The 22,736-nt window shown below is 37.6% G+C and overlaps 1 protein-coding gene across 1 annotated transcript in view; it reads left to right on the top strand.

Annotated features, from left to right (window-relative positions):
• st14 (ST14 transmembrane serine protease matriptase) overlaps positions 1 to 21,981 on the top strand; it is a 60,984-nt gene extending 39,003 nt beyond the window's left edge. Inside the window, exons 6-19 of the mRNA XM_083547868.1 lie at positions 1,440 to 1,475; positions 4,453 to 4,684; positions 5,522 to 5,661; positions 6,117 to 6,220; positions 6,604 to 6,713; positions 7,603 to 7,733; positions 7,925 to 8,029; positions 8,915 to 9,022; positions 10,459 to 10,572; positions 12,965 to 13,084; positions 13,428 to 13,608; positions 15,409 to 15,680; positions 16,380 to 16,516; positions 21,631 to 21,981. Of these exons, the coding sequence (XP_083403994.1) occupies positions 1,440 to 1,475; positions 4,453 to 4,684; positions 5,522 to 5,661; positions 6,117 to 6,220; positions 6,604 to 6,713; positions 7,603 to 7,733; positions 7,925 to 8,029; positions 8,915 to 9,022; positions 10,459 to 10,572; positions 12,965 to 13,084; positions 13,428 to 13,608; positions 15,409 to 15,680; positions 16,380 to 16,516; positions 21,631 to 21,792 (1,952 nt within the window). The 3' untranslated portion in view covers positions 21,793 to 21,981. The remainder of the gene's footprint in view (positions 1 to 1,439; positions 1,476 to 4,452; positions 4,685 to 5,521; positions 5,662 to 6,116; positions 6,221 to 6,603; positions 6,714 to 7,602; positions 7,734 to 7,924; positions 8,030 to 8,914; positions 9,023 to 10,458; positions 10,573 to 12,964; positions 13,085 to 13,427; positions 13,609 to 15,408; positions 15,681 to 16,379; positions 16,517 to 21,630) is intronic.
• Positions 21,982 to 22,736: the final 755 nt, after the last annotated feature.

Here is a 22,736-nt window from a genome sequence, read left to right as displayed (position 1 = left end):
ATCAGCACATTATTCATGCATTACAACTTTACTGCTGTTGGTGAGAATTCAGCTGTGTGGGAAGTAATGAGATTGTGGTGATAATTATATTTATAAATGCTTATTAGGGCATTTATTCTAAAACTCTTAAATCCAGGATTGGTTTCATTATTTGTGTTCCCCCTCTTGCTTTGGCCAATTACGTAGTACCCGATTTCCAGTTGTATAAGGGATTGGAAACTCATTAGGAAGTAACTGCACTGGTGGTTGTGGCTAACAGCACCGGTTGTTGCTGGTTGGTTTCACAGAGCACATTGTAGAAAGTACAGTATACAATAAATAATGCACTAAGCTAACACTGAATAAAATAGCATAGCACATGAAAGGATGGAAATTATGTTATTGGAAATTATCAACAGTGATTATGCAGACATGGCAGAAACAGTTTTTATTTATATATATATATATATATATATATATATATATATATATATATATATATATATATATATTAAAAAATAAAAACTGTTTCTGTAAATCCCAACAAATGCCAGTGTTTTATTTTTCTTCTACTACAGCATGCTTAAGTGACAAATGTATAGTACTATATAAATTAGAGGAGGACCAATTAATCGTTTTTGCCGTTTAATCTGCACGATAGCTGATTGCTGGAACTTTCGGCTATTTGGCAAAAGAAAAAACAGTATGATATGTTTTCCAGGTCACTTAATCCAGTATCAGAGCGGCCTCTAGAGTAGAATTACTGACACCATGTGCTGTTTATTTAAAATGTCTTTTTTAATTTATTTTGGATGATTTGGAGTGTTACTTTTTGTTTCAGTTTGAATGAATGTCTTCTAGTTTTCTCAGTATTTCTTAATATTATTAATATATTCATATTTATTTAATTTAGCAGATTTTCGATTTATTTTCTTTTTGTATTAAAGTTCGGTACGGTTTTACATGGAGTGTAAGATTTTTTTTTTTTATCCAGTATCCATTTTCAAAAACAACAATCGGTTATCGGCAAGTACAATTTAATAGCTATCGGTATTCGTAAAATAAACTATTGATCGACCTCTGATGTAAATGGTTGTGTTTATCTCATGATAGTTACGTTTAATATCATGAACTGTCAATAAAACATGTAGCTTGTTTGTGCCTTACTTGGATTTGTGGTACGACTTCATTTTAAGTTCTCAGAAAGCCATGTTGATGTGTGTCTCAGAGTTCTGACTTGCTTGCATTAGATTTACTGTGGGAGATGTTTGTTACCCTCTGTGGCAACCAGGATTTGTGTGTGTGTGTGTGTATTTTTGATAGTGTGTGCACCAAGGTGAGATAAGATATTAAAGGATCTGCAGTATTTTGGACACTCATATAGGTAATGTTGGACAGAATGAGTGCAAAGGTGTGATCACATCTTCTCATTCTCTCTTTTTCTCACTCTCTCTCTGCAGTTACAGACCCCCGGATGGCCAGGAACCCGAGAGACTGTGAGTAAAGCATGTCCTATTTCAGTCACTGCTGCTTTGCAATTTTCCACCTGGCTTGGCAGCTTCTCTCCTGCCAGTCACTAAAAAAATGGCTTCCCTTTTCCATTCTTCTGCTGCTTTCCTGCATGAACATGTAAAACACTATGCACTTGTTCAGCCCCAGCACTTATTCCTGCATGTTTTACCTTAAACCTGCACCAAGGTCATAGAGGACCAATCTAAGTTTTAGACACACCTACACTCTTCAATACAGGATCCCTACAAGGATTCTGTGGATAGTTTTTTTATAATGTAGTTCATCTGAAATCGAACCTCAGATCATTTCCGTCATTCCGTTCAGATCATTTGTGTCCAGCAATCACACTCGGGTGCAGAACCAAATAACCGATCTGAGAAGCAGGGCGTGTTGCAGTGAGGTGAAGCTTGGCGCTAGTGCTAAAGAACACACACACACACACACACACACACACACACACACACACACACACACACACACACACACACACACACACACACACACACATGTATGTGTGTGTGAGTGATATAAAAATGAAAGGGTTTAAGAGCTGCTGTTTTTTTAGACCCATCAGACCCTCAGTCAGATTAAATTCTATTATGTGAAGTAAAAAAATATTGGAAATAATGGAAAATAAATGAAAAGTAGTTTTTTGTTAGTAGTCTTAGATTTATATCAACTTCTTTACATGAACAATAAATAGAGAGGGTGAGAGGAAATGATGAAAGAAATGTAAGAAACGAGGAAAAAAAGGTAGGAAAGAAGAAAAGAAAGTTAGGAAAGAAGGAAAAAGGTAGAAAAGGAGAATGGAGAAAGAAGGAAGGAAGGAAAAATGCAACAAAGCAACTGTACATATAAATTAAATATTTTTAAATAACTTAAATTTGATCATGATGTAATATAAAATTCATTTAATAATTTAAGATATAATTTTTTTGAGGCCATAACACACATTTTCTCTGTATACTTTTTTCTGAAAGCTTTGAATGTTAAAAGTCTTTTATATATATATATATATATATATATATATATATATATATATATATATATATATATATATATATATATATATATATATATATATATATATACAGTGAGGAAAATAAGTATTTGAACACCCTGCTATTTTGCAAGTTCTCCCACTTAGAAATCATAGAGGGGTCTGAAATTGTCATCGTAGGTGCATGTCCACTGTGAGAGACATAATCTAAAAAAAAAAATCCAGAAATCACAATGTATGATTTTTTAACTATTTATTTGTATGATACAGCTGCAAATAAGTATTTGAACACCTGAGAAAGTCAATGGTAATATTTGGTACAGTAGCCTTTGTTTGCAATTACAGAGGTCAAACGTTTCCTGTAGTTTTTCACCAGGTCTGCACACACTGCAGGAGGGATTTTGGCCCACTCCTCCACACAGATCTTCTCTAGATCAGTCAGGTTTCTGGCCTGTCGCTGAGAAACACAGAGTTTGAGCTCCCTCCAAAGATTCTCTACTGGGTTTAGGTCTGGAGACTGGCTAGGCCACGCCAGAACCTTGATATGCTTCTTACAGAGCCACTCCTTGGTTATCCTGGCTGTGTGCTTCGGGTCATTGTCATGTTGGAAGACCCAGCCTCGACCCATCTTCAATGCTCTAACTGAGGAAAGAAGGTTGTTCCCCAAAATCTCGCAATACATGGCCCCGGTCATCCTCTCCTTAATACAGTGCAGTCACCCTGTCCCATGTGCAGAATAACACCCCCAAAGCATGATGCTACCATCCCCATGCTTCACAGTAGGGATGGTGTTCTTGGGATGGTACTCATCATTCCTCTTCCTCCAAACACGTTTAGTGGAATTATGACCCAAAAGTTCTATTTTGGTCTCATCTGACCACATGACTTTCTCCCATGACTCCTCTGGATCATCCAAATGGTCATTGGCAAACTTGAGATGTGCCTGGACATGTGCTGGTTTAAGCAGGGGAACCTTCCGTGCCATGCATGATTTCAAACCATGACATCTTAGTGTATTACCAACAGTAACCTTGGAAACGGTGGTCCCAGCTCTTTTCAGGTCATTGACCAGCTCCTCCCGTGTAGTTCTGGGCTGATTTCTCACCTTCCTTAGGATCATTGAGACCCCACGAGGTGAGATCTTGCATGGAGCCCCAGTCCGAGGGAGATTGACAGTCATGTTTAGCTTCTTCCATTTTCTAATGATTGCTCCAACAGTGGACCTTTTTTCACCAAGCTGCTTGGCAATTTCCCCGTAGCCCTTTCCAGCCTTGTGGAGGTGTACAATTTTGTCTCTGGTGTCTTTGTACAGCTCTTTGGTCTTGGCCATGTTAGTAGTTGGATTCTTACTGATTGTATGGGGTGGACAGGTGTCTTTATGCAGCTAACAACCTCAAACAGGTGCATCTAATTTAGGATAATAAATGTAGTGGAGGTGGACATTTTAAAGGCAGACTAACAGGTCTTTAAGAATCAGAATTCTAGCTGATAGACAGGTGTTCGAATACTTATTTGCAGCTGTATCATACAAATAAATAGTTTAAAAATCATATATTGTGATTTCTGGATTTTTTTCTTTTTTAGATGATGTCTCTCACAGTGGACATGCACCTATGATGACAATTTCAGACCCCTCCATGATTTCTAAGTGGGAGAACTTGCAAAATACCAGGGTGTTCAAATACTTATTTTCCTCACTGTATATATATATATATATATATATATATATATATATATATATATATATATATATATATATATATATATATATATAACTTTCTTAGACATCTAGATTTAAAGTTCATCTTAATGTATTTAATATATAAATTCCCAAGTTTGACTGCAGTTTATCTCTGTCCAAGTAAACATTTCTATCCAGGGTTAGTCTTTTTTTAGTTGCATGTTTTGAAGCATCCTCTTAGCCTGCAGTTTCTCTGAGTGACAAATGTTTTTCTCTCCAGCTGCAGAATGTCTCTTTCGTTTGGATGCTACTTCCACCATTCAGAATTTCCAGTCTCCTGGATACCCAAATGAGCATCCAGTCCAGACGCGCTGCCAGTGGCAAATCCGTGCTCCTGAGGGCAGTGCCATCATGGTCAAGTTCCCTTATTTCTACGTTCAGGACTCCTGCTCCACAGACTATGTGTTCATCTTTGACTCTCTCAGCACTGATACAACTCACGCCATCACACAGTGAGTAGACGTTCCACATATTGTGTTTTGCAAACAAGTATGGAAACTGTATGCCTTTTTTTTTTTTTTAAGATTTTTTTTTAAAATTCAGTATAATTTTATTGATTGATACCTAAATATTTTTTGCCATGGTCTACTTGTTGGTTTGTACTTTTTGCTTGTTTCTTTAGAATTTTTTTGTAAAATGGTCGCCCTGAAGTAAAGTTTGGAGGCTGCTTTATAGATATTTATTAAATCTGGTTGGTCAGAAAGTGTTTATTAATTTGAACATTAAACTTAAATTGCTTCAAGACAATGTTCATTGTGAAAAGCGCTATAAACCGAACTTGACAATCAACATGGATGGATAAATCACATGTACCCAGAGATTTAAAGCTAATCACATGCTCCACTTCCCATCAATGTAGATAGGAGTGTGTGTATGTGTGTCATATCCTGGTCCTGGTTGTCCACCATCAGCTCCTTGTCTTCTCAGTGTTTAGTGCAAAATTGTTGTTGGTTCACCACACTGTCGTGCCGAACCTCTCGTCAGACTCTCGACCAGGTCACCAGGTAGCAGTTTAGCTTTGATGGGTGATCGTGTTTTCACGATCGAAGCTATCTTAGAAGATGTTAATTCCTTCTGGAAGGATGGTCTTGCTGGTAGGGGGTGGTGTTTCATGGTTTGTAGTTCATGATGGTATTAATGCCTGTCCACATACTTCAGGGGTATGGGTGATTTGATTGATTGATACATACATACATTCATACATAATGCACATTTCATTTGACATCAATGCACAGGTTGCAATCCTGGGACATCAATACACACCTGAAATGCTTGAAATTCTTTTGCAGGAATTGTGGTCACCGACCCCCAACCAACCCCCTGGAAGTTATATCCTCTGGCAACCTTATGCTTATTAACTTCATCACTGATAGTACGGTTCAGAGACCCGGATTTGATGCACGTTATAATGCCATCTCTGCCATTACAGGTATTATTATCAAACAATGTTCTCCCATTATGTTCTCATGCCCACACTGCATATAAATAGCTAAATGGAATCCTGCATATAAATAGCAGGAACGTCGCATGTTCCTGATCAGACACTTACATAGAATCACCAGATATAAACACAAATGAACCTGGTCTTTATCCTGCAAGCTTCAAACCTGAGTTCTTGTTTATGCTTTAAAGCAATTTTTTTAGGTTGGATCTCGTGGGTTCTCACATATGCTGTATATTAAGTGTGGCGTTGAACCTAAAGGTGAATTTAAAGTATTAAATTAGATTTTTTATCTGGTCATGCAATATTACACTTAATAACAGAATGGCTATTCGATTGTCATGACATTATAACTATTTTTTGGTGCTTTATTCTTTAATGTCATGCAAAGTGAGTTGATGTCTTTAATCTTAAGTTAATGTGGTATGATTTGTCTTCTGTAGCTGCGACGTGCGGAGGCGTTCTGAACAACCTGACCGGAAACTTCACCACCCCATTCTATCCGAGCTTCTACCCCCCAATGGTGGACTGCAAATGGAACATCAATGTAACCACGCTTTCTATTCTCTCATAACTTCTGTATCTGTGTATTACTTTATTTATAGTCGCTCAGCTGAGTTGTTGATGTACGAATTCAATTTCCTCATCATCAAACATATAAACCCTAATATAATTTTATCTCAAGCTATGGACTTTGTCTTACGGATACTCTGTGGCACATTGTTATCTATAAGAATTAAATATCATCAATATGATCAATAGTGGCAGTTATATAAAAACAATTTAGTTGTAAAATCAAATCAGTTTATCGTTAATATGGGTTGGTCGAGTTCTTTTTGACTGTTCAGTTAAGATGTAGCACAGAATGGTGTTTAAATCTGTCCTTTACTACACCTCCATTGCTGACGCTGTGCTTTGTGATGTGCCCAGGTCCCAATAGGTATGAAAATCCGGGTGAAGTTTACAATGTTTCGCCTGAAGGAACCGGGCGTCAGCATCCGCGTTTGCAACAAAGACTATGTGCAGATCAATGGCACAAAGTAGGACTTGCTCTTCTGTATCTTTTAATGATTACACAAGACCATTATGTTGTTTTAAATCATAAAAAATTTACATCAATGTATATTACAGTAAGATAATCTTAATTTTGGCCTAAAATATGATCTTTTTTTTTCTGAAACTCATCCAGAGTGACATCTGAGATTTTACATTTGGTTTCAATTGATCCCAAATTTTACATCTACAGCATATGGCAGATGCCTTTATCCAGATCGAATTACAATTATCCCATTTATATAGCTGAGCAGTTGAAGGACCCAAAACTAGGTTCCCTGGTGGTCTAGTGGTTAGGATTCGGCGCTCTCACCGCTGCGGCCCAGGTTTGATCCTTGGGCAGGGAACCAACCCCAGCCATTAAGGTTGCACAAGCCTTAGTGCCGGTTCCAAGCCCGGATAAATGGGGAGGGTTGCGTTAGGAAGGGCATCCAGTGTAAAAACATGTGCCAAATCAAACATGCGGATGATCCGCTGTGGTGACCCCCTAATGGGAGAAGCCGAAAGAAAGTAGTAGTTGAAGGACCCAAAACTGGCAGCTTGATGGTGCTGAGATTTTAACTCACAACCTTCCAATGAGAATTCCAACATTTCCCTTGTTTTATTGTAATAAAACAACATTACAACAGCATTGTAATGAGTTATTAGGTCAAATTCTTCAAGGTATTTATTTATGAATGTTTTTATTAACTTTGAATTTATTGCAAAAAAGGAAAATGTTCTCTTTTACGGACACTTTCGCTTCATTTTGTTTCTCCAAGTATTGTGGCTGTTAGCTCCATGTCTATATGTTAAGTTTACATGTCCGCCCGAACTGATTTGGAATGCATGAAGCATAATAAAGAACGGTGGTGTTTGTTTCTGCTTGTTCGTAAGGTACTGTGGCGAAAGATCTGCTCTGACTCTGAACAGCAACTCCAACAACATGGTAATAACCTTCCATTCGGACAGCTCATACACAGACAAAGGCTTCAGCGCCCAATACAATGCATACGACCCACAGAACCGTAAGCTGCTCTGATTTCCTTTTAAAAATAATATAATATATAGATCATAAAATCTTAATGTTCATATTATTTTTAGTGAGTTGTTGAAGATTTTCAGTGCTGCTTATGTGTCAAAAAAGCTGAATGATTCCATTTATTGGCTATGATCTAATGTGTGATCACTGTACTTGTGTCTGTCTCTCCGTGTGAAGCTTGTCCGGGTCAGTTCAGCTGTGCCACAGGTTTCTGCATCTCCAAAGAGTTGCAGTGTGATGGCTGGAACGACTGCGGAGACATGAGCGACGAGAAAAAGTGCAGTAAGTACTAGAAGGATGTTTCTGTTTCTGTTTTTCAGTAATATTCTAACACTAATTATTGTTTTTTTTTTTTAACAAATTAGTTATGCATGCACACGTATAAGCGATAGCAGACCTGCCAATATTTACGCATGTTGAGAGCACCACATTTCTTTATTTCTCCCAAATCAAAAGGCACATGAGCCAATCAGCAAATTAATCTGGAATGATTGGTAATTATGCTGATGATTTGAACTCTCAAATCACTTGCCTCATTGGAATTCCCATCCATTTCCCCAATCTCAATTTAGTCATGTGTTGACCAACACTTTAGATTCTTTTCCCACAAGAAAAAAACAGTAACACTGAACCCATGCTTTTTGTTATGCTAAATGGAGATTTTCCATTTTTCTCCTGATGTCAATTCAGTCAGAAATGTCAAAAAATAGAACCTTTAATTTTTGTTTTAAAGGGAAAAAACAACAACCATGTCTATAGGTTTTAGTGGTTTAACCTTAAAGTCAGAGTTCGAAGACAAATGTTCTTGCTGTATTGCTCAGAAAAGAGAATTATGGGATTGCCATCTACAAGGAGAATACAGGCATCACAACATTATAATTGTTAAAAAATGAGAAATGAAAAGAAATACTTAAACATTACATATAAACATATATATATATATATATATAGTTCAACTATATATATATATATATATATATATATATATATATATATATATATATATATATATATATATATATATATATATATATACACTGTACATATATATAAATAAACATAGGTCCCCTGGTGGTCTCTCACCGCTGCGGCCTGGGTTCGATCCCCGGTCAATAAATGTATATATATTACACATCCGAGTGTATGTGTCCTCTCATTATCTTCCAGAATGTGAGGAGGGCCACTTTGTATGTGATAATGGAATTTGCAAACCTATGTACTGGGTGTGTGACCAAGTAAACGACTGTGGAGATGGCAGCGATGAACGACAATGCAGTAAGTTATTTGTTTGTTAGTTTGTTTGTTTTAAATCTGGGTTGTTAATCTGTGTTGGGTTTTCTTTCTGAGCATAATTCAGATATTGTCCTGTAATCAGCATTTCCATTATATCTGCCTTATAGTCTTCTGACTAGATTATGAATTAATGAGTGGTGGAACAAAAAGACCTAAAATAAAAACCTTGACCAAACCCTTAATATAGGAGGTCAGGATACAGACATATATTTACAGTTTTTGGTGTCCATTTACACACTTTTATACAGTCAGGCACCTTGATTTCACCTTGAATCTGTGAAGGCCGCCTGCCTTTTTTAGAAGGTCTTCGCTAATCAAATGCAGAAAGAATGTCTGTGTATTAGGGATGTGCTTCTCCATAACTGAGGCTGATGCGATTCGCATCTCAATGCATAGCCAATAATACGATACATTAAAGATACACATGAAGTAGCTAACGATGCGATGTGTAACGATTCAAACCTATAACGATGCAGTGTAAACCGATTTGAAAAACAATGCGATGCAATGAAAAAATATGATGCTATGCAACTTAATATGGTACAGATAGTTCGACTTTATTCCTTTGGTTTAGACAAACAGCAAATCATCAATTTACTTAAGAGCCTTCTGACTTTTAATGCATGGCCCTTTTACAACAGGCCTCTGTAGTGCAAAAAATAGTAAAAATTTGAATGAAATCCAGTATACGGTAGTATACTGTAATTTGTTAATAATACAATTTTATTTAACTATACAAGATATAGGTATGTGCCAGCGAGGCATGTGGACAAGCGCTGGTTTGCGAATGGAGGGTGGCACATAGGCTGCTACATTTGCCTGCCCCTGTGACCCGCGAAACTTAAAATATTTTTGTCCCATATGTCGTAATTTTGATGTATTGCTGTCATCATCGCAAGAGCGAAAAGTTGAACCATTGTAACTCTGATACTCCATGTAGGTCTGTGTAGTGTTGTGATACGTCTTATTCATGTAGCAGCAGTGGTGCTGAGAAAAAAACAATCTACAAATAAAATATTGGTAACAAATTATTGTTCACTTTGTAAATAATAAAAATTGAGCTCATCTACTAATAATTATATATAAATAAACCATTTTTTTCCGATGCAAATATGTAAAATAAAATAAATAAATAAATAAAAAACGATGCATCGCGATACAAATGCTAACTTGTATCCAGTTCACACTTTAAATCGATGCATCTCATCGTTGAATTTTAGTGGCGATGCACCAATGCGAATCTGTAGATTTTATCATCCCTAAGGTGTACTGTTGACAGTATCTCTCTCTCTCTCTCTCTCTCTCTCTCTCTCTCTCTCTCTCTCTCTCTCTCTCTCTCTCTCTCTCTCTCTCTCTCTCTCTCTCTCTCTCTCTCTCTCTCTCTCTCTCTCTCTCTCTCTCTCTCTCTTTTTCTGTAGGCTGTCAGAAGAATCAATTCCGTTGCACTGATGGCACTTGTTTGCCCAACACAGTAACTTGTAACGGGGCAAGAGACTGTGCAGACGGCAGTGACGAGGCCTCCTGTAAAGAGTGTAAGAGACATTCCTGATATCTCTATCTATTTCATCACAATATATATATTTTTTTAATGCTGGAACATCAGAATATTCACCCAGACACATCCAGATTGTTTTGCAGGCCAGAAAATTTCTGTATAACATTTCAATGATTGTCCTGATTTAAATAATTATCGCTGATGACACAAAACTTGGTTCGACACGTACCTCGGTTTTTAAGTCACAGTTCGGTTGAGTTTCGGTACATTTATGGGAAAGTAATGCAAAACATAAAATTGCTTGTCGTTTTTTTTTTTAATTAACGCACTTTATTATTAACATTTGTAAACAACAGTTTACATTTTTTTTAACTATTTTAAATAAGATGCCTGCTTGAGTAAACAATATATAAAATAATATTTTGTAATATTTTATACAAAATGTAATATTCAAAAATAATATAGAATCAATCAAATGAACATAATACACTTTATCATTATATTGAATAAATTGACACATTAAATTGATTAAATAAAATAAAATAAAAAATAAAATAATTCATTTATAAATAATTTGCATTTGTTAGACCCCATTTGGGAAATACAGACATGTATGTAAGTGTGTGTTTTACATTTACTATTTAATTTTGCTGTCTATGTGCTGCCCATTTCTAAATGAGCTCATGAGCTGTTTCTGCTGGTAGGCGTTTACCTGCTGCCAGTCTGAAGTTAAACTAAATACTGATTCAGCTATGTACCGCACAGACAGACAGGTGGTAAAAGCTTACTGCTTACTGAACCGAATCCTCCTGAATCATCCTTCAGTTTCTGTCCGTCTTGCACACTCCATCCTGCTCTTCAGCTTGTTTAGTGCATAATTTAAAGCTGATCAGTTGCCTCGCCCTCTATCGACCAGGAGTTGTGATTGATATCGTAGCTCTGGCTGTACTGTAAGAGAGCAGCGTCCAGTCTTCAGCTAAATGTTCAAACCCGCAATTTATTTTAACGTGGCCTTTTGAAGCGCTCGTATCCAATGGATAATAAGTGCAGGGTTCCTTAAATCTCCACTAGCAGAATTATTCGCTTCTGCTTTGACTAATAGATTGAAGTATAAAGTATTAAAACATCGAGTTAAAAATGATCAAAAGTAGATTTTACCAGCTGTTTTGTTTTTCTTTTGCCCTGTCAAAGCTTAGCTTCAGTAGAACTTGACAAATAGATTTCAAGAAAAAAGGTAGAATTCATGATGTTTGAGAGGGAAGGGAAAAGCGGAAAAGAAAGAAGGATTCAAGGAATGAAAGATAGAAAGGATTGAAGCAGGTAAATGCACGGGGAAGAAAAGCAAAAAGGAAGGAAGGAAGGAAGAAAGGAAAGGACAGAAGGGACTGGAAGGAAGGAAGGAAGGAAGGAAGGAAGGAGAGAAGGAGAGAAGGAGAGAAGGAAGGAAGGAGAGAAGGAAGGAAGGAAGGAGAGAAGGAAGGAAGGAAGGAGAGAAGGAAGGAGAGAAGGGATTAAAAGGAAGGAAGCAACAAACAAACAAAGGAGAGAAGGGATTAAAAGGAAGGAAGCAACAAACAAACAAAGGAGAGAAGGGATTAAAAGGAAGGAAGCAACAAACAAACAAAGGAGAGAAGGGATTAAAAGGAAGGAAGCAACAAACAAACAAAGGAGAGAAGGGATTAAAAGGAAGGAAGCAACAAACAAACAAAGGAGAGAAGGGATTAAAAGGAAGGAAGCAACAAACAAACAAAGGAGAGAAGGGATTAAAAGGAAGGAAGCAACAAACAAACAAAGGAGAGAAGGGATTAAAAGGAAGGAAGCAACAAACAAACAAAGGAGAGAAGGGATTAAAAGGAAGGAAGCAACAAACAAACAAAGGAGAGAAGGGATTAAAAGGAAGGAAGCAACAAACAAACAAAGGAGAGAAGGGATTAAAAGGAAGGAAGCAACAAACAAACAAAGGAGAGAAGGGATTGAAAAGCAGGAATGAACAAACAAAGTAAGGAGAGAAGGGATGAAAAGCAGGAATGAACAAACAAAGTAAGGAGAGAAGGGATGAAAAGCAGGAATGAACAAACAAAGTAAGGAGAGAAGGGATGAAAAGCAGGAATGAACAAACAAAGTAAGGAGAGAAGGGATGAAAAGCAGGAATGAACAAACAAAGTAAGGAGAGAAGGGATGAAAAGCAGGAAGGAAGTAAAGGAAGGAAGGAAAGGCAGGAAGGAACAAACAAAGGAAAGAAGGAAGGAAGAAGAGGCATTAAGGAACAAAAAAAGGAATGAAGAAAAAGCAAGAAAGACGGAAACTATGGTAGAAGGGAGTGCAGAAAAGAAGGGCGTCGGGGGAAAAGGGGAAAGGAATTTCATTGTCCTGGTGCTAGGTTTCTTCTTCGACATTTATCATCACTTCTCTTTCTCTTTCTCTTCTAGCTACGGGAATGTGCACAGATTTCAGCTTCAAATGTGGAAATGACCAGTGTGTGAACAAACTCAACGCTGAGTGTGATAAAGTCACGGACTGCTCAGATGGTTCTGATGAGAAGGACTGTGGTAAGTCACTGTCTATCACTGCTTTGCCTGTTAGCCTGGGTATCAACTTTAATGATGATTTCTGAATTAATAAACACACACTGACCTCAGGAAAAAAAAAAAAAGATTATAATGTCATTAAAGGCAGCTGACGTCACAACATTATATTCTTGTGGTAACTATTGAGCATAGAAGCCAGGAATTTGTGCTAGCTAATTAGCAAGTCTTTGTAGCGCTACAATAACAACCACAGTAGTACTGAAACAGCAGGCCAAAATAACAGCTTATTATTTAATTGACTTGACACCAATTTTAATTTTTTTTATAATTTTAATTTTAATTTTTATTGGTTGCTTGGTTTCAGACTGTGGTGAGCGACCATATAAACACAACAGGATTGTCGGAGGGCAGAATGCTGATGTGGGGGAATGGCCATGGCAGGTCAGCCTGCACTTCGAGACCAGCGGGCATGTCTGTGGTGCCTCCATCATTGCAGACAAATGGCTGCTCAGTGCCTCTCACTGCTTTATGTCTGAAGACCTTTCGTAAGTGGAACCACATGAAAAATCGATACTGGTTAAATTTCCAGATGGCGAGGTGACTGAAATAATGCTAAAAAAAAAAAAATATTTGCTTGCGCGCAGAAGTGTCATTTGAAAAGTGTCATTTTCATCCTTTATCATAGGAAAAACATTTGAAATGACTAAGAACATGCTCGGGTCCGGGAGGTTTGTTTTCCAATATGTTCCTAAACACAAAATGTGAATGGCAATGCCTTCATTCCTTTTTTTCAGTTTTTTTATCGTTTGAGCACAAACACAAAGAGAAAATTATTAGAAAATACATGTATTTGTTAAATGTATTTGTTTTATAGGGGGTGGTTAAGTCTCTGGGTTACTGATAAGAAGGTCAGGGGCTCAAGTCCCTGTATCACCAAGCTGAAACTCTTAATCAAGGCCCTTAACCCTCTGTGCTCCAGAGGCGCTGTTTAATGGTTGGCCCTAAATTCTGACCCCAGCTTTCTTACATCACTGAGATATGTGAAGAAAGAATTTTACTATGCTGTAATGTGCATATGACCATATGATCAATGCCTTGACTTGCACAATATTTCCAATCTAATGAGCCTTAACCTAAAGTGAATTTAATTTGTGGGCTTCACTAAGGAAGTTTTGTCCACTCTGGAGTCCCCAAATGACAAATAATATGATCGAAAGTAGAGAAAGCTATTCAGAGACTGCACACTGCAATCCAAATAATTTTTTGGGCAACTTATCACTGTAAGAGAAGTGCGTTTCTGACTCCTGTTTCGCTTTTGAAAAGCACATAGCGATCCATATTCTTGGACTGATGCCAGAATGCTTAATAAAGCCCCTGATGGATTACTGATAGCTGATCAGTTATTTTACACTCAGGTTGTTTGAGTCCCACAAAACTAAATAACCAAAAGCCTAATTATAAGATGGCAAGAAATTATACTTTTTTTTTTTTTTTTATTGTGAGAAAAAATATTGTTTATTATTGTATATTGTATGTTATTATTTTCATAATTAGATTTTTATATAAAAAAAATTGAATGAACACAATCTACACAAACGCTCCTTATATCAAATTTCATCAGTGGTTTTGAAGGTTTTTTACATTTTTTTATTATTATTATAATGTTTATTTTTTGCATAAAATAATGTGCTTAGTCCCTGCAAGTATCTGTCTCCCTGCACTGTGCATTTTATTAAAATTATAAGGTACACAGCAAGTAGTTTGCTTTGTCTTGTAACAATATTTCTGTCAGGTTTTCAAGAATATCGCAAATGATCCCATACAAAGATTATCCCAAAACTTGTAATTCCCAGAACTCTCCAGCAGGTGGCGGACTAAAGCTGTTTTTCCACCAAGCTTTCAGCCTTCCTGCCTTGTTATTTACCTGTTCCCAGTGCTGCTTTTCAGCTCATTACCATGCTGTGCCACAAGAGTTTTTGAGCAGAGAAGTACAGAAATATGCAGTGTAGAGGGACTCGAAAACCAGGATTGGAAAAAACAATGCACTAAAGTGTGACAGTGTGAAGCGGTGTGCTAAAGTGTGAAATGCATTTAAGTGTTTCGCTTTGTTCCTGCATGGGCCTTGGAGGAAAAAAAAAATGCTACATGCCATGCTACAATCTATTGAAAACAAAGGTCTCAGGGGATTTTAGCAGGAAAAGTTTAACATTAGCTCAGGAAAACATTTAGGATTGTACATTTGAATTTAGAGCCACTAATAATATGAATCAATCTCCTCTTTTTTTTTTCCAGTCCCATATTTTTCCATTGTATGTAAGACTAATTGCTTCTCTATGGCTCTGTAGTTACCGTGAGCCGGGGAACTGGATGACCTACAGTGGAATGAACGATCAGCAGAAGGAGGAGAAATCTGTGCAGATGCGTGGGGTGAAGAATATCATCACACACACAGACTACAACCAGATGACATACGATAATGACATTGCACTACTGGAACTTACAGAGCCACTCGTGTTCTCCAGCACTGTCCATCCGGTGTGTCTTCCCTCCAATTCGCATGTGTTCCCCCCTGGAATGCCCTGCTGGGTGACTGGCTGGGGTGCACTCAGGGAGGGAGGTGAGTGAAGGGATGTGTGGATGGAATAAGTTGTGTGAAGGCAGGTGAGTGAAGGAACGTGCTCAGAGAAGATAGGAGGTGAGTGAAGGGAGGTGCTCAGGGAAGGAGGTGAGTGAAGGGAGGTGCTCAGGGAAGGAGGTGAGTGAAGGGAGGTGCTCAGGTAGGGAGTCACGTTATAAGAAGTGCTCAGCGAGGTGCCTAGTAATAGGAGGTGCTTAGGGGAGTGAAGCAAGGTGAATATGTAAAGATGTTTAGGGTTGAAGGTGAGTGAGAGGAGATGCTCAGAGTAGCTGTTAAGTGAGAGGAGATGATCAGGATGGAACCTGAGTGAAAGTAGATGATCAGGGTAAGATGTGAGTGAGAGGAGATGATTATGGTAGGAAGTGAGTGAGAGGAGATGATTATAGTAGAAAGTAAGTGAGAAGAGATGCTCAGAGTAGAACTTGAGTAAAAGGAGATAGCACACACCACTGGACATATTTTTGTACATTTTCCTTTCTGTCTGTCTTTCTTTCTTTCTTTCTTTCTTTCTTTTTTTTTTTTTTTTTTACTTTCTTTCTCTCTGTCTAACATTTTTATATTATGTCTCAGCTTATCTGCAGTCCATGTTTAGTCATCTTTATACTGGTCATACTAAAAGCTCCTTGTCGAAATATGATCAAAGCTGTGTGCATGTGTGTTTTTGTGGCTTTGTTCCAGGAAATACTGCGACACTTCTTCAGAAAGCAGAGGTGAAAATCATTAATGACACAGTATGTGATACGGTGACGGAGGGTCAGGTGACCTCGCGCATGTTGTGCAGCGGCTTCCTTTCCGGAGGTGTGGATGCTTGTCAGGTATAGACGCACACATCTTTATCTTTGTTAAAAATAGATCCATATACTGTACATATACACACATTTTTTTCTTCCCCTCAGTTTTTTCACTTAAGCTTTGAGCTCGATTGGAAATGTCATATTTAAACTTACAAGATTCCAAAAAATCTATGAAATGACCAGAAACACGTTTATAAGGAATGCCAGCTTCAGTCTGAAATAATCGAAGGACATCCATCTCTGCTACACTGCTGACACATTCTCTGCTCTTCCTCTTTTCCCCTTATGATCTGTAACTAAACTCATATCTTTCTTCCCTATCTAGTTTCCCTTTTCGTCTCCCTCTGTGTTAAACTAAATGATCATATCTATACATTTGAATGGTTGTATATGAACATTACTACTAAACACTGGCTGAGTCAAATGTAATTTAAACAAGACTTTCTTAATTTCGAGCCTTAATAGTGTAAGACAAATGTTATCGAATTCTTGCTAGATTTAAGACTCTGTCACACAATATTACAAAGGATTTTAAAGTCATGAGTTGCATATTTGCTTTTCTGAGATTTTGGATGTTATGGGCATTTTAATAATAATAATAAAAAAAAAAAAAAAACAATAAATTAAAATAAGTCCTAGACATCAGTAGGGGGCGACACAGAGTAGTCGAAGATTCAACGCTTCGATTGGAAGAGCCTGATTCGGCTACCAATCTCTCATTTAATTATTCGCAGAGGTGCTATGGGATGAGGATCCTGCCATTCTGGTGATGTGTATGTGCTCAATGTCTGATTTCACATAGAACTATTCGTTTTCTCTCAATAAGTTAATATGCAGTGGTGATGGACAGGTTGACGGACGAGGTCAGACAGGAGTCTCTGTCGACTATGATGTTTGCGGATATTGTTATTTGTGGTGAGAGTAGGGAGCAGGTTGAGAAGAGCCTGGAGAGGTGGAGGTACGTGCTGGAGAGAAGAGGAATGAAAGTCAGTAGGAGTAAGACAGAGTACATGTGTGTGAATGGGAGGGAGGGCAATGTGGTGGAGGTACCCTACCTCCAGCTCCACCTCCTGTCTTTTACTCAGTGCCACTGTCTCTAAACCATACAACATCGCAGGTCTCACCACAGTCCTATAAACGTGTAAGAGATAAATGTAAGTCACTCTGGACAAGGGCATCTGTCAAGATGCTGTAAATGCATTGAACATAGATGAAGCCACAGCAGAAGCCTTCATTGTGAAAGATGAACATGAAGAAATGTCTTCTTTACTGTGACAACTGATTTTAGAAGCCACACCTTCTCCACCTGTCACAAATGAATGCAGAAGCTATACCGCCTTTACTCCATGTTCTATACACAGTAACCATTAGGACAAATAAATCCTGAGACTGCACCTCCTTCATTGGGATGGATAAACAGAAGCCACATCTCTGCTGTGACTGAGGAACATTGAAGCCACACCTACCGCCCTGAAAGTGACAAACACAGCAACCATGCCTTTTTCACTAGGGCTGATGAGAACAGAAGCCACGCCTCCTCCACTTTACTGAAAGGGGCAAAAGCCACACCTGCTTTATTGTGAGCAAGGTATAGCTTCTGTGACAAATAAACAACACCTGCACTGTGACAGATGAACACAGAAGCCACGCCTCTCCTGCTTCAAGTGATAAACACAACAGCCATGCCTTTTTCACTGTGGCTGATGAAAGTGGAAGCCACACCTCTTCTACTTTACTGAAAGGTGCTGAAGCCACACCTCTTTCATTGTCAGCTTCAATATTCTGGCCTTTTTGAGAGATGAGAAATGCTTAATTTGTTGTGTTTTGTTCCTCAAATGTAAACATGACTTGGACTTTGTATCTCCTGCAGATTGTGTTTGTGCGTGTGCTTGTTCACAGCTCATGCTGCAGGAGTATAATTGTTGTCCTCTGCTCCCTGATATGAAAATCGGACCAATTTCCATAATTCCTTTAGCTGTTGTTCATCCTTTCTTCCTCATACTTGTCTGCTCTTTCCACCCCTAATCTTTTTATTTTACTTCGCTTCCCTCAGACAAACCCTTCCTGCCTTCGCCTGTCTCTTCCCATCTCTCTGTATCTCCACAGTCGCCCTGTCTTCTCTAATTCACACTCATGTGCTGGCTCGTCCTCTCTCACGTTCTCTCATTTCAGTTTCCAATCCAAACAGGCTTTATTGCCTGCGCTGTTTACGCAGCGATATTGGCAAAGTAATTAACGGCAAAATTGTATTACACCTAAAACAAATCATTCCGGAGTAATGGCGACGAAATGAAATGGAACAATAAATAATACGGCTAAATTAGAAGTACGATATGATTGATGACAATTGATCATAATAATAATTAAATTCTCTATCTGTGTCTCTCCCACCCACAGCTCCTCTCACTCATTATCGTCTCTTTCTTTATGTTTTCTTTCAGATTCTTGTCTATTATTTTCTCCCTCGTTTTCTTTCTTAATTCATTTATCGTCCTCTGTGTCCTCCTCTTTTTTATTTGATGCAAAGTTTTAAAAATCTAATGTACACAATGTGTCCCCCTTAAACAGCTAATACACCTTTTGTACAACCTCTGAGGTAATTATTTTCTTACATCACCCAAAATATATTTGGATGAACATCCATCTCTAATCACGTCCATTTATTTAGTGCTTTCACACAGACAGGATGCAAGATGTATTAACGTCACATAAGGTGTATTGTACATGAAACAAGCGGTCACTCCTTTCAAGGCGGTTATCTTGCAGCACTAAAATCGTATTTTGGTGCGGAAAGACTGTAGGCTGAAGGGCGATGCAATAATAAAGTTTACGGAGCCTTTCTGTGGTTTACATCATGCACCATTATCTAGAAAAGAAGCTAATTAAATTTTTTGAAATTGAAAATTTTTATTTCCTCCAGAACGAATGCAACACTTCATTATGAAACGTTTGTTGTTTTGTGTATGTATGTATGTATATGTGTGTGTGTGTGTGTGTGTGTGTGTGTGTGTGTGTGTGTGTGTGTGTGTGTGTGTGTATTTATATGTATGTGTGTGTTTGTGTGTGTGTGTGTGTATATATATATATATATATATATATATATATATATATATATATATATATATATATATATATATATATATATATATATATATATATATATACACACACACACACACACACACACACACACACACACACACACACACACACACACACACACCGTATTTTCCGGACTATAACCCGCTACTTTTTTCCCACGCTTTGAACCTCGCGGCTTAAAAAACGAAGCGGCTAATTTATGGATTTTTCCTGGGCCCCATAACATTAGACTAATGAAATAGCGGAACGGGTTCAGGTGAACCAATGAAACTCTTAATATTAAATCAGATGCGCTCCCACTGAATCGGGCCGCGGCACATCATAAATATGGATGTGGTTCCTCTGACGTTTGACCTGCCGCTCACTCGGACTGTCTACAGGAAATGCAAATCATTCGTCACGCTGAAAACAACCGGGCATGAAAAACACTTCACCTGTGTTCTGAGCTGCACGGCATCGGGAGAAAAGCTTCACCGATGGTGATTTTTAAACGCACCACAATGCCAAAAGATAACCTCCCGAGAGAAATTGTTGTGAAAGGAAGGAGGAAGACAGTAAACAATGACTTTCTTGGTAGGCTACTGTTTAGATACAAGCCGTGTAACAGACACTGTCTTTTATTAAAGCCTGTGTAAAGTTCATTAGTTTCAATGTAGACCTGCGGCTTATAGACTGGTGCAGCTTATTTATGTTCAAAATAAAAATCTTTGTAAAATTCAGTGTGTGTGTGTGTGTGTGTTTGTTTTTTTTTTTTATCGTTTTTTGTTTTGCCGAACACATTTACCTTTTTGGTCCCTTTTCTCCCTTTATCTCTTCAACTTATACTGTTTTTTTTCTGTGCCTCATTTTTCTTTTTCCTGCACTCTCTTCTTGCATATTAATTTCCCAATCTACTACCTTTCCTTTCCTCTATTAATCTTTTCCCCGTATATAGTTGTTTATTTCTCATTCTCACATTTTCATTCTTTTTGTTTATCTTATCTATTTATATTTATCTGTATCCTTTTTTGGCTCCTCTTTTACGGCTTCTATTAATCTTTCCAGTCTCCTGTTTTATTTATTTATCTTTTTTACACCTTTGTTTGTCTTTTTTAACACAATTTTTAGTCTTAGCTTTGTTCCCTTAGAGTATTCTATTTTCTTATTAATTATAATGTACAGTGCAGGTCAAAAGTTTGTGAGCACCAAGTCTTTTATTGTTTTTGAGACACATGCATGTTTCTTTTATATATTTAACAAACTAGTTAAAAGGCAAACACACACGATTCGGACAGTGAGTTACTAGAAACATTTTCTGTGGATGAGTCCAAATGTGAAGTTTTTTTGCTCTAACAGAAGAACTTACTAGACAGAGAACAGAAGAGAAGATGTTGGCAGACTGCCCCACCCTTATAGTTAGACATGGACGTGGAAGCTTAATGGTTTGGGGTGGTTTTGGAGCAGGGAATGTTGGAGCATTATTGTGGGTAAAAGGAAAACGAATCCAACATTGCTACCATTCCATACTTCAACACCATTCAATTCTTTCTGTGGCTCATTGAAACCAAATTCACCTTACAACAAGACGATGACCCGAAGCCTACGTCTAAGCTCTTTAAGTGTTATATAGAGAGCAGTCATCCTGAGTGTTATTCATCATGGAATGAGCTGTCCAGTCATCATACCTAAATCCTATTGAACTGCTCTGGGTCAGAATTTTAGAAAGAAATCTACAACAATTGAAGAACACATTTGGCAAGTTTTTACTAAAGGCATCGCAACGTATTTCATCTGAATTTCTGTAACTGTCCAGATAACAAGAGTGTGTAGAGCTGTTGTTCATGCTAAGGTCGGGTTTTTCAATGAGAATAAACCGTAATATCTGTGCGTTTATATATTTGTTTGGTCAAAGTAAATCTTCATACCGTTAAACGACCTGGTGTGTTGCAAATAAAAGGAACAAGCATGTGTATCTCAAACACTTTAAAAGTTTTTCCAAACTTTCAAAAGGTTCTTAACATTATATCTTAAATGTTCTTGTGTGTTTTGTGCAGGGTGACTCGGGCGGTCCTCTGGTTTGTCTCTCCGAAGCTAATATTTGGTTCCAGTGCGGGATAGTGAGTTGGGGAGAAGGCTGTGCACGTCGCAACAAACCCGGTGTCTACACACGACTCACAAAGTTCCGTCAGTGGATACGTCAACACGCTGGAGTGTAGCAACATCAGCAGCTTCTGGATGCTGTGTGTATTATACATAAGTGTGTGAGTGTGTGTGTGTGTGTGTGTGTGTGTGTGTGTGTGTGTGTGGGTAAAGATCTCAAATATTTACCAAATGATCCTTATGGACGCTTCTATTTTTTATTTTATGTTGTTGTTTATATATATATATATATATATATATATATATATATATATATATATATATATATATATATATATATATATATATATATATATATATATATATATATGTGTGTATGTATGTTGCTAAGCCTAAAGCTTGACCCAGCTCTAAAGTCTAGACTGTCAGGTTTTTTTTTTTATCATTATGAACTTTTAAATATAGAACTTTAATAATTAAAAAATAAATAATATATTAATGAATAGTGGACACCAATAGTTTTAAATAAAAAAAAACAATTGGAGGGATTCCAATCCAGACTCAAGACTGTTACATTTGAGCATTTCTTTTTCTTCTTCTTCTTCAAAAAAAAAAAAAATGCAGCATGTACATCCTGTCCAAGATCAGTTTGGAATTTATAAAAGTGTTTCTGAACTTCTTGTATTTATCATCACTGGGGACAAAACGATTCTAGAAATTTTGCCAGCTCTTCTTTGAAAACTGTTGCACTCTTTTCTTTTTTTTACTACTTTTAAACTGTTTGTTCTCAGGACTCTTAGCCAGTAGAATACGGGATTAGCCAAAAAATGGGTCATTTCACACATCCTTTTGCCCAAACACTCAAGGCCAGGATGGGTCATCTGGCTCTCTGCATGCTACCACCCTGACTACCGAAGCCGGAGATGCTCTCAAAACAAAGTGAACTTGCGAATAAATCTGCTTCTCCTACTGCACAAGGATCGAATACTTCATCAGACTCTTTTACAATCTTTCCCATCTTTTTAAATGATTGTTGGAAAGTTTTGGAACAATGTAATAC

The sequence above is a fragment of the Silurus aristotelis genome (genome assembly GCF_946808225.1).
Source record: "Silurus aristotelis genome assembly, chromosome: 8".
Classification (NCBI taxonomy): domain Eukaryota; kingdom Metazoa; phylum Chordata; class Actinopteri; order Siluriformes; family Siluridae; genus Silurus; species Silurus aristotelis.
Note: the sequence above shows the minus strand (reverse complement) of the source record. Positions and strands in the feature narration are given on the sequence as shown.